The sequence below is a fragment of the Coloeus monedula genome (assembly GCF_965178545.1).
Source record: "Coloeus monedula genome assembly, chromosome: 33".
In the NCBI taxonomy this organism is placed as follows: Eukaryota; Metazoa; Chordata; class Aves; order Passeriformes; family Corvidae; genus Coloeus; species Coloeus monedula.
The window spans coordinates 3,329,626-3,342,248 of NC_138813.1; the positions used below are offsets into that span (position 1 = coordinate 3,329,626).

Below are 12,623 nucleotides of genomic sequence, written 5' to 3' on the forward strand. Positions count from 1 at the left end.
CTCTCCCCGCTGGATTCATCCAGGATTTGCTTCCTTGCTGCCTTCCCGGGATCAATTCCTTCCCCAGCTCCCGATGGATTTATTGAGGAATCCCTTCCCCCCCCCCCTTCCCCCGGATCCTCCCATTATTCCCACTTTTCCCTCCGATTCCCTCCCAAAACCACAGGGGAGATGAGGATTTGGGGCTCTATCCCGCTTTTCTCTGTGGATTCCCGCCCATCCCTGCCCGGAGCCAGGGAAAAGAGGGAAGAGGGCCCCAAAGCCAGCCCGGATCCCACGGTTTTTCCGGGATTTTCCCTGGAAAAGTGACGCTGTCTCTCGTTGCAGTTGACATGGATGATGAAGACGGCCGGTGCCTGTTAGATGTCATCTGGTGAGTCCCGGAATTGCGGCCGGGAACGGCCCGGAAAAGTGGGAACAGCCCCAAAAAGGAAAGGGGGAAAGACCCGAAAAAGCTGGGAATTGTCCTGGGAATGGCCCAAAAAGGGCGGGAAAGGCCCCGGAAAGGGGGGAATTGTCTGGGAAATGTTGGGAATTGTCCCCAAAACAGTGGGAAAGCTGCAAGGAAAGTGGGAATTGTCATGGAAAGGGTGGGAAAGGCCCCAAAAAGGTGGGAATTGGCCTGGAAAGGTTGGGAAATGCCCCACAAGGGTGGGAAAAGTCTCGGGAAGACTGGAAAGTGTCCCAGAAAGGGCTGGAATAGCCCCAAACAGGGTGGGAAATGCCCTGGAAGGGGCTGGAAATGTCCGGGAGTTTCTTGGGAAGGGCTGGAAGTGTCGCGGGAAGGTGGAAAACATCCCGGAAAATGCGGGAAATGCGGGAACAGCCCCAAAAAGTGTGGGAAACCTTCCCGGGGTGGCTTCGCTGCGTCCCGAGTCCGTCGTTTCGGGACGCCGAGCGCCGGGATTTCCCGGATTCTCCCGTTTTTCCCGGGAGCCCCCTCCCTAAGCCTCTTTTCCGCCTCCTTTCCCAGCGATCCGCAGGCCCTGAACGATTTCTTACATGGATCCGAGAAGGTGAGCCACGCCTGCCCCCCCCAGTCCCGCTTTTCCATAAAAATCCCCCTTCTCCATCGATCCCAGCTCTCTCCATCCACAACCCCCACCCAGGCTGGGCTTTTTCAGGAATTTTTTCCCAGCAGCCACGCAGGAATTCGGGGCCATTTCGAACCAAACTCCCAGGGCCACCCCTCACCACCACATCCTTCTTTTTTTTCCCTTTTTTTTCCTTTTTTTTCCCCCATTTTTTCCTTTTTTTTCCCCCCTTTTTTTCCCATTTTTTTCCCTTTTTTTTTTCCTTTTTTTTCCCCTTTTTTTCCCATTTTCCCCAATTTTTTCCTTGTTTTTTTCACGTTTTTCCCCCTTTTTTTCCCATTTTTCCCCATTTCTCCCCAATTTTTTCCCGTTCTTTTCCCCTTTTTTTCCGCATTTTTTCCCCGTTCTTTTCCCCTTTTTTTCTGCATTTTTTTCCACATTTTTTCCTGGTTTTTTTCCCATTTTTTTCCCGTTTTTTTCCCATTTTTTTCCCGTTTCTTCCCCATTTTTTTTCCGCATTTTTTCCCCCCGTCCTATCCCGAAAATCCCAGTAAATCCGGTGTTTCTAATTCCAGATTGACAGTGATGATCTCCTGGACAACTCAGGAGATGCTGCCAGCGCCTTCTTTGAAGGTGCTGGGGTAGGTATTCCGCCTTTCCCTCCCCGAGTTTTCCCGGAATTCTGCCCTTTTCCCGGGAATTCGATCCCTTTCCCAGGACTGGACAAAGACGCAAAACCCTCCCGGGAATTCCCGGGAAACCCGCCCCCCCCCCCCCTCCACCCCCTTCCCATTATCCCTCGGATTTCAGGGAAAAAGGAATTCCCTTTTCCAGACCCTCCGGGGTTTTTCCGGGCGGATTTGGCTCCGGGATGGAAAAACGGCCAGAAAAAGGGAGGGAGGAGGAGCCACGTTCCCGCGGGGAGTTGGGAAAATGGGGAAAAACCCCTTAAAATTCCATTCTGGAGGAGGAAAATCCCACTCCTCCCACTCTTCCCAGTTCCTCCCAGTTCCTCCGGAGCCCCCTGGGTGCGGGGGGGAATCCGGAATTGGAGCCCCCAGCTCCCGTTTTTCCCTCTTTTCCCGAAGCGCGGGATGCTCTGCATGGACGACCGGCCTGGAACTCCACGTTCGCTTCCCTTTCCCTGCTTTGCCCTCTTTTCCCTTCCTCTGCCGTTGGTTTCTCCCGTTTCCCGTTACAAATCCCGATTTGTCGGGTTTTTTCCCTGATTTTTTGCTTTCCTTTGAGTTTTATTTTTCCAACTTCCAAAACCTGCAATCCCAGAAATTTCCAAGCCGAGCTTCCCTTTCCCGCGGGTTCCCCGTTCCCGCTGGATCCGGCTCGGCCGCGTGTTGGGTTCTCCGGTACTTCCCTCTTTTGCCCTTTTTTCCCCCAAATCCTCTTTGTCCTTCCGAGCTTGGGATTTTGGGGCGGGAAAACCACGGGACACAACCGGAATTCCGGGATTTCGGTGCCAGAATGCCCGAAAGCGTTGGGTTCCTTGGGATCCGTTGGATTCCATGGAGTTCCGTGGGGTTCCGTTGGGTCCTGTTAGATGCCATGGAGTTCCATGGGGTTCCGTTGGGTTCCGTTGGATTCCTCGAATCCCGTTGAGCTCCGTTGGGTCCTCTCGGCTTCCGTGGAGCTCTTGGAGTCCCATTGGGTTCCGTTGGGTTCCATTGGATCCCATTGATTTCCATTGAGCTCAGTTGAGCTCCGTTGGATCCCCTTGGGTTCCATTGGGTTCCATTGAATCCCGTTGGGTTCTGTTGAGCTCCATTGAGCTCCGTTGGGTTCCATTGGGTTCCATTGAATCCTGTTGAGTTCCATTGAGCTCCGTTGGATCCCACTGAGCTCCGTTGGGTTCCGTTGAGCTCCGTTGGGTTCCGTTGAGCTCCGTGAACCCCGCTGAGCTCCACCATCTCCCCCTGCCCCGCGCTGACTCCCCGTCCCGTTGCCGTTGCCGCAGCTCCACGGGCAGGAGGCCCCAGGGAACCCTCTGAGTGCCGAGCCAAGCCAGCCGCCGGCCAGCGTGGACCTGGACTTCCTGGAGGATGACATCCTGGGCTCGCCGGCCGGTGCCGGCGCGGGCGCCGAGCAGCCGTGCGACATCCTCCAACAGAGCCTGCAGGAGGCCAACATCACCGAGCAGACGCTGGAGGCCGAGGCTGAGCTGGACCTGGGCTCCTTCCAGCTGCCGGCGCTGCAGCCGGTGGTGCAGGCGGCCGACGGGACCTCGCAGATCTTCTCAGGCGGCGCCGACCTGCTGGGGCTGCAGCCGCCGGCCGTGCTGGCGCCCCAGGCCCTGGTGCAGCCGCCCGTGGGCGCCGACGTGGTCAACAAGGCCATCAGCGTGCAGCCCTTCCTGCAGCAGGTGGGGCTGGGCAACGTCACCATCCAGCCGCTGCCCAACCTGCCCGGGCTGCCCAACGGCAGCCCCGGCGGCGCGCTGGGGCTGGGCCCCATCCAGGTGGTGGGCCAGCAAGTGATGGCCATCAACCAGCCCGCGGCGCAGCAGCTGCTGGCCAAGCCGGCGCCCGTGGCGGCCGTGGGCAGCTACATCGCCCAGCCTGAGGCGGCCGCGGCCCAGGGCGCCGGCCTGGTCATCCAGAAGAGCCTCCCGGCCGTGGCCACCACCACGCTGAACGGCAGCTCCGTGTTCGGCGGCGTCTCGGCGGCGTCGGCGCAGCCGCTCACCGTCACCTCGGGCCTGGGCGGCTCCCTGGTGCCGGCGCCCAACGTCATCATCCACCGCACGCCCACGCCCATCCAGCCCAAGCCCGCCGGTGTCCTGCAGCAGAAGCTCTACCAGATCACGCCCAAGCCCTTCGCGCCCGGCGGGGCCCTGGCGCTGCCCGGCGAGGCTCCGGCCAAGGCGCAGCAGAACCTGACCTTCATGGCCGGCAAGGCCGCGCCCAACGTGGTGCTCCAGGGCTTCCCCCCCAACGTCTTCAAGCCGCCACCACCGCAGCCACCGGCGCTGGGCAAGTCCATGAGCGTGCACGTGCTCAACCAGGGCGGCTCCATCGTCATCCCGGCGCAGCCCTTCCAGGGCCAGAACCAGTTCCTGCTGCCCGGCCAGCTGGCCGGAGCCTCGGCCGTGCCGCTGCCGCAGCCGCTCTCGGCGCTGCCGGCCAACGTGGGCGGGCAGCTGCTGCCGGGCGCTGGCCAGACGCACATCATCGCAGGCCAGGGCGCCGGCGCCCAGCTGCTGGCCAACCCCGCGCTGCCGGCGCAGCTGCTCAACCAGAACCTGGCGGGGCAGCTGAACCTGGGCCCGGTGCTGGCGTCGCCGGGCGCGGCGGGCACGGCGCACATCCTGTCGGCGCCCATCCAGCTGCAGCCGGGCCAGGTGGCTCCGCCGGCGCTGTTCCAGATGCCCGTGTCGCTGGCCGGGCCCCTGCCCAGCCCCGGCTCGGCCGCGGCGCCGGCGCCCACGGTGATCCAGGGCGTGACGCTGGCCAGCCCGGTGGCGATGCTCAACGCCGGAGATGGGCTCGGCGCCGCCGTGGGCATCCAGGCGGGCGCCGCCGGCAGCCCCAACCCCGGCGCCGATCCCGGGGCCGGCGGAGCCGCGCAGCCCCCGGCGGCTCCGGCGCCGATCCCGGCCGGGAGCGCCCAGCCCAGCCCGGGAATGGCCGCGAGCCCCGAGAAAATCCTGCTGGGAGCGGCGGCGCCGGTGCTGGGCCAGGAGGCCGTGCCCATGTTCCTGCAGCAGGTGAGCCCCGGAATCCCGGGATTTGGGGATTCCCGCTTTTCCCCGGGCCGCGGCGGGGGCCGTGCCCACTCCGGGGGCGCCGTTCCCGCGGGTTCTGGGGGGATCCCGATGGATTTGAGGCGGTTTTGGGCCGTAAAATCCGGTTTGGGAGGTGGGGGCAGGGCGGTGCTGGGGCTTTCCGGGTGTTCCCGGTCGGCTTTTCCCGGGACGATCCCAAATCCACGTTCGGCTCTCGGTGTGTGAAGGGACGCGGTGGCTCCCGGTTTTCCTTCCCAGCAAAATCCCAGATTTTTGTGCCGGATCCATCCCGTGGAGCAGCGGGATTCCGGTGTGAATGGGGAAAAATGATCTGGGAGCGGCAAACCGGGATCCGGAGGCGGCAAACCGGGATCCTGGCTTGGAAAATGGGGGTCCAGCAGTGAAAAGCTGGGATCCGGCAGCAGAAAATCGGGATCCAGGAGTGGAAATCGGGGATCTGGGAGCGGATCCACGCCACTCCGGGTGTCTCCCGGCCCTAAATCCCCCCCCCGGATCCGCTTTTCCCGCTGGATCCGTCCCTCGGGAGCCAAACCTCCCCCGGGAGCGGGGATGAGCCGCGGGGCTCTCCCGGAATTCCTCACCCCAGCCCCGAATCCGGGCCTTTTCCCCCACATCCCACATTCCGGAGCCGGGGGCTGCGGGACCCCCGCCATTCCCGTTCCCGTTCCCGTTTTCCGGCTGCTCCCGCTCGCTTGGCGCTCACTAACCGCGGACGCTGCTGCTCCCCCTCCGGCGCATCCCGAAATCCCCCGGATTCGCCCCAAATCCTCCGGGATCCTCCTCAGGGCACCGCCCTCCCCGGGCCCCCCCCCGGCCATTCCCAGCTCTGGGAATTCGGGAACAGCCCCGGGTGGGGAGGGGAGGTTTGGGTCCATCCGATATCACCCCTGGAATGGGGGTGGGGGAAGCGGGAATGGGGATTTTTTGGGGAAGAAAAGCAGGAAATGGCTTTTCCCCCTGATTTTTGGTGTCGCTCCAGCGCGAATTCCTTTGGGAATGCAAAGGGGGATCCTCCCGTGGTTTTCCCTCCTTCTGCCTCCCGGAATCCTTCAGGAGTTGGGATCTGGGGGCTCCCTGGGGGGGTTTAGGGGCCCACGCTGGGATTTGGAGGGGTTCGGGATCCCTGGAGTTGGGTTTTCCTGGGATATTCCGCTCCTGGAGCCGCGCTGGGGATCCACAGGTGGAATTTGCCTTCCGTTTTCCCTGTTCCTGCCTCCCACAAATGCTTTAAGAAGCGGGATCGGGGCAGGATTGGGATCCAGGGGGTCCCGGGGCTGGGTCGGGGATCCTCAGGGCGGATTTTCCTGGGATGCTCCGGAGCCAGAGCCGCTCCTGGAGCCGCGTGGGGAATCCCCGGGTGGAATTTCCCTTCAGTGTCCCCTTCTCCAGCCTCCCCAAGACTCCCTAAAGAGCACATTTGGGACAGAATCGGGATCCGGGAGGGATCCAGGACCCTCCTGGGGGTGTTTTTCCCGGGATATTCCGCTCCCGGAGCCACCTGGGGCATCCCCAGATGGATTTTCCTGCAGTTTCCCCTTCTCCTCCCCGCCCAGAACGCCCTGAAAAGCGGCTTTGGGCTGGAATCGGGCTGGGTTTGGGATTTGGGGTTTGGATTTGGGATCTGGGGGGTCCAGACCCTTCCCGAGGCCGTTTTTCCCGGGATGCCGCCGCCTCTCCCGCCGCCATTCCCGCACTAACCGAGCTCTTCCTCTCCTTCTCTGTTGCAGCCGAAGCTCCCGGGAACGTCCCCCGGGGACCCCCCGGCGCTCCCATCCCAAATCCCATCCCAAATCCCGTCCCAGCTCCCATCCCAGCTCCCGGCCCGGCCTCCCTCGCAGCCGCAGCCGCTCTCCCGCCCCCCTTCCCGGCCGCATTCCCGGCCCCCGTCCCAGCCCCGGCCGCCCTCGGAGCCGCCGCCGCGCTCGGTGACGCCGCAGGGGCTCTTCGGGGTCCCGGCGCCGTTCCCGGAGCCCCCCGAGCATTCCCAGTCCCCGCATTCCCAATCCCAGCACTTCCCGCTGCCGCTCGCGGGGCTCAAGGCCGCGGGCCCGGCGCTGCACCTGCCCCCGGAGCATTCCCGGAGCTTCCCGCTGATCCCAGGCGCCTTCCAGCCCCATCCCGGCCCCGCGGCCCCGCAGAAGCCCGGCCCGGACAGGTTCCAGCAGGTAAATCCCGGCGGGAATGGCCGGGAAAGCCCAGGGGGAATCCCGGGGGAATCCCCGGGAAATCCCGGACGGGTTCCAGCAGGGAAATCCCGGCCCGGACATGTAAATCCCGGCGGGAATTCCCGGGAAATCCCGGCCCGGACAGGTTAATCCCGGTGGGAATTCCCGGGAAATCCCAGTGGGAATTCCTGGTGAATCCCGGGAAATCCCGGACAGGTTCCATCAGGGAAATCCTGGCGGGAATTCCTGGGAAATCCCGGCCCGGACAGGTAAATCCCGGTGGGAATTCCGGGGAAATCCCGGACAGGTTCCAGGAATTCCCGCACGTCCCGGCCCCGCAGCCCCCAGCCCGCTCCCGGCCGCCCCCGGGAATTCCGGGCGGTTCCGCTGGAATTCCCCGGTCCCTGAATCCCGAGGAGAGCCGGTGGGAAGGATCCCGTTTTCCAGGGAAAATTCCCATTGCAAATCCCGGCCCGCGCTCGGATCCCAACGGATTCAGGTGTTGGATCCCGCTGGATCTGGGATTTTCCAGGGATTCAGCTGCTGAATCCCACTGGATTTGGGATTTCGAGGGGGTTCAGGTGTTGAATCCCGCTGGATTTGGGATTGGGGGGTTCCCGAGCCGGATCCTGAGGGAATTTGGGATTCTCCCGCTCCAGGTGCCCCAGGGGCTGCTCCTGCAGCCGAAGCCGCCTCCGTCCAGCCCGGCCCCGTTCCCGGCTCCGGCCGCTTCCGTCCTGGTGCCGGCGGCTCCGGGAACGCCGGGCCCGGCCCTCGGAGCCAGCGCCGGCAGCGCCGCCGCCGCAGGTGGGTCCGGGCTCCCGGTATCCCGACATCCCGATATCCCGGAATCCCGGCATCCCAGTGCCCCGGCGTCCCACCCCCGCTCTTGGGAATCCCCCAGGATCCACACCAGGACCCTCCTCCCATTCCCGGTTTCCCGGTGCCATTCCCGGTTTCCCGGTGCCATTCCTGTGTCCCATTCCCAGTTTCCTGGTCCCATTCCCGGTTTCCCGGTGCCATTCCCGGTTTCCTGGTGCCATTCCCGTCTCCCATTCCTGGTTTCCCAGTCCCATTCCCGGTTTCCCGGTGCCATTCCCGGTTTCCCAGTCCCATTCCCGGTTTCCCGGTCCCATTCCCAGTTTCCTGGTCTCATTCCCATCTCCCATTCCTGGTTTCCCGGTCCCATTCCCGGTTTCCCGGTGCCATTCCCGGTTTCCCAGTCCCATTCCCGGTTTTTCGGTCCCATTCCCGGTTTCCCGGTGCCATTCCCGTCTCCCATTCCCGGTTTCCCAGTCCCATTCCCGGTTTCCCGGTGCCATTCCCGTCTCCCATTCCTGGTTTCCCAGTCCCATTCCCGGTTTCCCGGTGCCATTCCCGGTTTCCCAGTCCCATTCCCGGTTTCCCGGTGCCATTCCCGTCTCCCATTCAAGGTTTCCCAGTCCCATTCCTGGTTTCCCGGTGCCATTCCCAGTTTCCCAGTCCCGTTCCTGGTTTCCCGGTGCCATTCCCGGTTTCCCAGTCCCGTTCCTGGTTTCCCGGTGCCATTCCCGTCTCCCATTCCCGCAGGTGCCGCCGCCCCGGCCGAGGCCAAGCCCTTCTCCAGCGTTCCCACCCCCATTCCCGCCGGGAAAGGGGCCCCGGCTCCCGGGAAGTCGGGGGCTCCTCTCCCGCCCCAGCAGCCCGGCCAGGTGAGCGCCTTTTCCAGGGATTTTCCCCTTCTGTTCCTTGGGTTTCCCCCTTCTTTTCCCTGCGTCTGCCTTGATTCCCGAGGTTTTCCCCCTTTAATTCCCACTTCCCCCCCCCTTAATTCCTCACTTTTCCACTTATTTTTCCAATTTTCCCCCTTCCTTTCCCAGTTTTCCCACTTCATTTCCCATTTTCTCCCTTGGCTTCCAGGTTTTCCCACTTTATTTCCCAGTTTTTCCCAGTTTTCCTTGTCCATTCCGCCGTTTTCCTGCTCCTTTTCCCAATTTTCTGAATTCCCTCGCTTTTAATTTCCCACTTTTTCCCCCCTTTCTCCCCGGGTTTTCCCCCTTTGGGATCCCCCCCTTTCCCAGCCATGGGAATTTCCCCGTTATTCCAAATTTTTCCCCGTTTTTCCACAGGTGAAGCCAGGCGGGATCAAGGGCCCCCCCCAGACCCCGGGGGGTGGGAAGGGCCCCCAGGCCCCGCCCACGGTGAGTCCCCAAATCCTGGGAATCCGCCCCAAAATCCTGGGAATTCAGTCCCCAAATCCTGGGAATCCACTCCCAAAATCCCAGGAATCCACCCCCCAAAATCCCAGAAGTCCTCCAAAATCTGGGAATTCCCTCAAATCCGAGGAATCCTCCCAAAATCCTGGGAGTCCCTCCCAAATCCTGCGTATCCCTTCCCCCAAATCCTGGGCATTTTCCCCAAATCCTGTGAACTCCCCAAATCCCCGGAATTGCCCCAAATCCCGGGAATGTCTCCGCAGCTGGAGGGGAAGCTGGCGCTGAAGAAGCCCCCGGCGCTGCAGCCCAGTAAGGAGGCCTGGTAAGGAACTGGGAATGCCGGGAATTCCGGCTGGGGTGGGGCCGTTCGCGGGGAATTCTGTCCCTGCTTGTGCTGAAAACTGGGAATTGTGTCCGCTTCGCTGCTGGGAATTGGGAATTTGTTGCCAGAAGCTGGGAATTCTGCCCGTCTCAGCGCTGGGAGTCGGGAATTCTGCCCATGTTGGTGCCGTAGATTGGGAATTCTGCCGGCGTCAGCACCGGGAGTTGGGAGCGCGGCTCCAGCTGGCGCCAAGGGCTGGGACTTGGGGCCGCGTCAGCGGCAGGAACGGGGAATTGCGGGGCCGGGAACCGGGAGTTGCGTCCGCGCTCGTGCCGAAAGCCCGGAATTCCGCCCGCAGCCTCCTGGAGCAGCTGCACAAGCACCAGGGCGCGGTGCTGCACCCGGAATTCCGGACCCCCTTCCGCTCCGTGGGCGACGCCCTGCGCCGGCTGCTGCCCTACCACGTGTACCAGGGGATGCTCCCGGCCGAGCCCGAGTGCCGGAGGGGTCAGCCGGGACAGCGGGAACGGGAGGGCGGGAACGGGGGATAGCGGGAATGGGGGATAGCGGGAATTGGGGATAGGGGGAATGGGATAGTGGGAATGGGATAGTGGGAATGGGATAGTGGGAATTGGGGATAGGGGGAATGGGGGATAGTGGGAATGGGATAGTGGGAACGGATAGCAGGAATGGGAGTGCTGGGAACGGAGGATACTGGGAATCGGAGTGCTGGGAATGGGGGATACTGGGAATGGGAGTGCTGGGATAACGGGACGGGCTCAGGGTGACGTTTTTTCCTTCCCTTCCTTCCCTTCCTTCCACTTCCGGCTCCATCTGCGCTGTGTCCGTGGATCCCTCTGTGCCTTCTCCATCCTTCCCTTCCTGCTTTACTCCTGTTCCCACTCCCGATCCCATTCCCGTTCCCAGTGGACGAGGAGTTCGAGGCGGTGTCGGAGCAGCTCCTGCGCCGCACGCGGGCGATGCTCAACAAGTACCGGCTGCTGCTGCTCGAGGAGTCGCGGGTGAGCCCCGAATCCCGGGATTCCCCCCAGATCCCTGGATTGCCCCGGTCCTGGCGTGACCGCGGTGTCCGTGTGTCCGGCAGCGCGCGAGCCCCTCGGCCGAGATGGTGATGATCGACCGCATCTTCATCCAGGAGGAGAAGACGGCGCTGGCGCTCGACCGGCAGCTGGCCCGGGACAAGCCCGGTGGGAACGGCGGCCGGGATTCCCGGGGGGAACGGGGCGGGATCCTGGGGGGGTGGGGAGGGCATCCCTGGGGTTTGGGAGCGGAATTCTTGGGGCTGCATTCCCACAGTTTGGGACTGAATTCCTGGGGTTTAGGGGGTTCTGACCAGGATTCCCAGGGTTTGGGATTGAATTCCCGGGGTTTGGGATTGAATTCCCACAAATTGGGACCGAATTCCTTGGATTTAGGGGGGTCCTGGCCAGGATTCAGTAGCAAATTCCTGGGATTTGGGCTCAAATTCCTGGGGTTTGGAACCTGCCGAAGGTCAGCTAGGGGTCAGTCAAACGCTTATCAGGGGTCAATTAAGGTCAATTAAAAGCCAGTCAGGGCTCTCTCCAAAGTCCTTCTCCAGCCCCTGCATCTTTGGCATCCCGAGGGATGAATCCCCTGGGAAAAGGGGCATTTTGGGCGGGAAAAGAGGGGAGAAGAGGCAACACCGTCATGAATGTGCGAATGAACTCTAACGGCTCGTTTCCCTTGCAGACGAATACGTCTCCTCCTCCTCCTCCTCCTCCCGCTCCCATCCCCTCTCCTCCTCCTCTTCCTCCTCCTCCTCCTCCTCGCTGCCCCTCCCCCAGCCCTCCCCCGCCCCTCCCGCGCCCGCGCCCGCCCCTCCCCCGCCGCCCCCGAAGCTGCTGATCAAGCACGGGGGCCGCTCCCCGTCCGTCACCTGGCTCGGGGAGCCGCGGGACCCCCCCCGGGAGCCGCCGCGGGACCCCCATTCCCGAGGGGACCCCCATTCCCGGGGGGACCCCCATTCCCGGGGGGAGCCGCCGCGGGACGAGGACGCGCTGCCGTCGCGGAGCCGCCCCCCGATGAAGACGTACGAGGCGCGGAGCCGCATCGGGCTCAAGCTGAAGATCAAGCAGGAGGCGGGGCTGAGCAAGGTGATCCACAACACGGCGCTGGATCCGCCGGGAATGCCGCCGGGAATGCCGCCGGGAGCGCCGCCGCCGCCGCCGCCGCCGCAGCAGCAGCAGCAGCTGAACGGCTCCCTGGAGAAGAAGCCGCCGCCCGGCGCCGCTCCGTGCCGGCTGCCGCTGCGCAAAACCTACCGGGAGCACCGCGAGAGCCCCGAGAGCCGCGAGCCCGCGCGCTCCGAGCGGCGCCCGGTGATCACGGCGCTGCGCAGGGAGCCGGGAGCCGCGCCCCGGCTCCGCGGGAAGGGCGCGCCCGAGGAGCCGTCGGACGGCGAGGACGAGGAGGACGAGGAAGGCGCCGGGGCCCGGGCGGAGCCGCCGGAGCTGGAGCCGCCCTGGGCCGCGCTGGGCCCGGCCGGGAAGCGGCGCAAGGCGGAACCGCTGGAAGTGGACAACGCGTCCTTCTCCAGCGACAGCCCCCAGGACGATTCCCTGAGCGAGCACCTGCAGAGCGCCATCGACAGCATCCTGAACCTGCAGCAGCCGCGCAACCCCCCGGCGCCGCCCTTCCCGGCCGCGGCCCGGCGCTCCGAGCCCCTCCTGCCCCCCCCCAGCCACAACGGCGGCCTCGGCGCCGCCCGGACGTGCACGAGATGACGGGGGGGGACGGCGGGACCGGCACCGGGACCGGGAGTGCGCGAGCGGAGCTTCCCCGGGAGCGGGAGAGCGGCGGGAAGGGCGCGGGAGCTCACCCGGGATGGGGGAGAGGAGCGGGAAAATTCGGGAGCGGAGCCCCCCGGGACTGGGGGAGGAGCGGGGTCGGAGCCTCCTGGGATGGAGGAGAGAGGATGGGGAGAATTCGGGAATGCGGGAGCGGACCGGGATCGGAGCCTCCCGGCATGGAGGAGGAGAGGATCGGGAAATGCGGGAACGGCCCCGGGAGCGGAGACCCCGGCAGTGGGAGAGGAAAATTCGGGAAGGACGCGGGAGCTCGCCCGGGATTGGGGAGAGGAGCGGGAAATTCGGGAATGCGGGAGCTCCC

General features: G+C 64.0%; 1 protein-coding gene across 2 annotated transcripts; it reads left to right on the top strand.

The window, feature by feature from the left end:
- The first annotated feature begins 241 nt into the window (after window positions 1–241).
- On the top strand, window positions 242–12,362 carry BICRA (BRD4 interacting chromatin remodeling complex associated protein). 2 transcript variants are annotated; one of them, XM_082299574.1, is made up of 12 exons: window positions 242–373; window positions 974–1,016; window positions 1,610–1,675; window positions 3,004–4,752; window positions 7,616–7,763; window positions 8,526–8,647; window positions 9,065–9,136; window positions 9,415–9,473; window positions 9,832–9,980; window positions 10,401–10,495; window positions 10,579–10,681; window positions 11,205–12,362. In XM_082299574.1, the coding sequence occupies exons 1-12, from the start codon at window positions 333–335 to the stop codon at window positions 12,236–12,238; spliced, it is 3,681 nt and encodes a 1,226-aa protein (XP_082155700.1). In that variant the 5' UTR covers window positions 242–332; the 3' UTR covers window positions 12,239–12,362. The 2 variants fall into 2 exon arrangements, with proteins under 2 accessions (XP_082155700.1, XP_082155701.1); XM_082299575.1 differs by lacking the exon at window positions 1,610–1,675.
- The last annotated feature ends 261 nt before the right edge of the window (window positions 12,363–12,623 follow it).

Excerpts from the sequence above, each read along its gene's own strand:
- BICRA (XM_082299574.1), top strand. The coding sequence starts at position 333 with ATGGATGATGAAGACGGCCGGTGCCTGTTAGATGTCATCTG. Across the intron at positions 4,753-7,615 it reads TGCCCATGTTCCTGCAGCAG|GTGCCCCAGGGGCTGCTCCT; the intron begins GTGAGCCCCGGA and ends CTCCCGCTCCAG. Across the intron at positions 9,137-9,414 it reads GCCCCCAGGCCCCGCCCACG|CTGGAGGGGAAGCTGGCGCT; the intron begins GTGAGTCCCCAA and ends ATGTCTCCGCAG.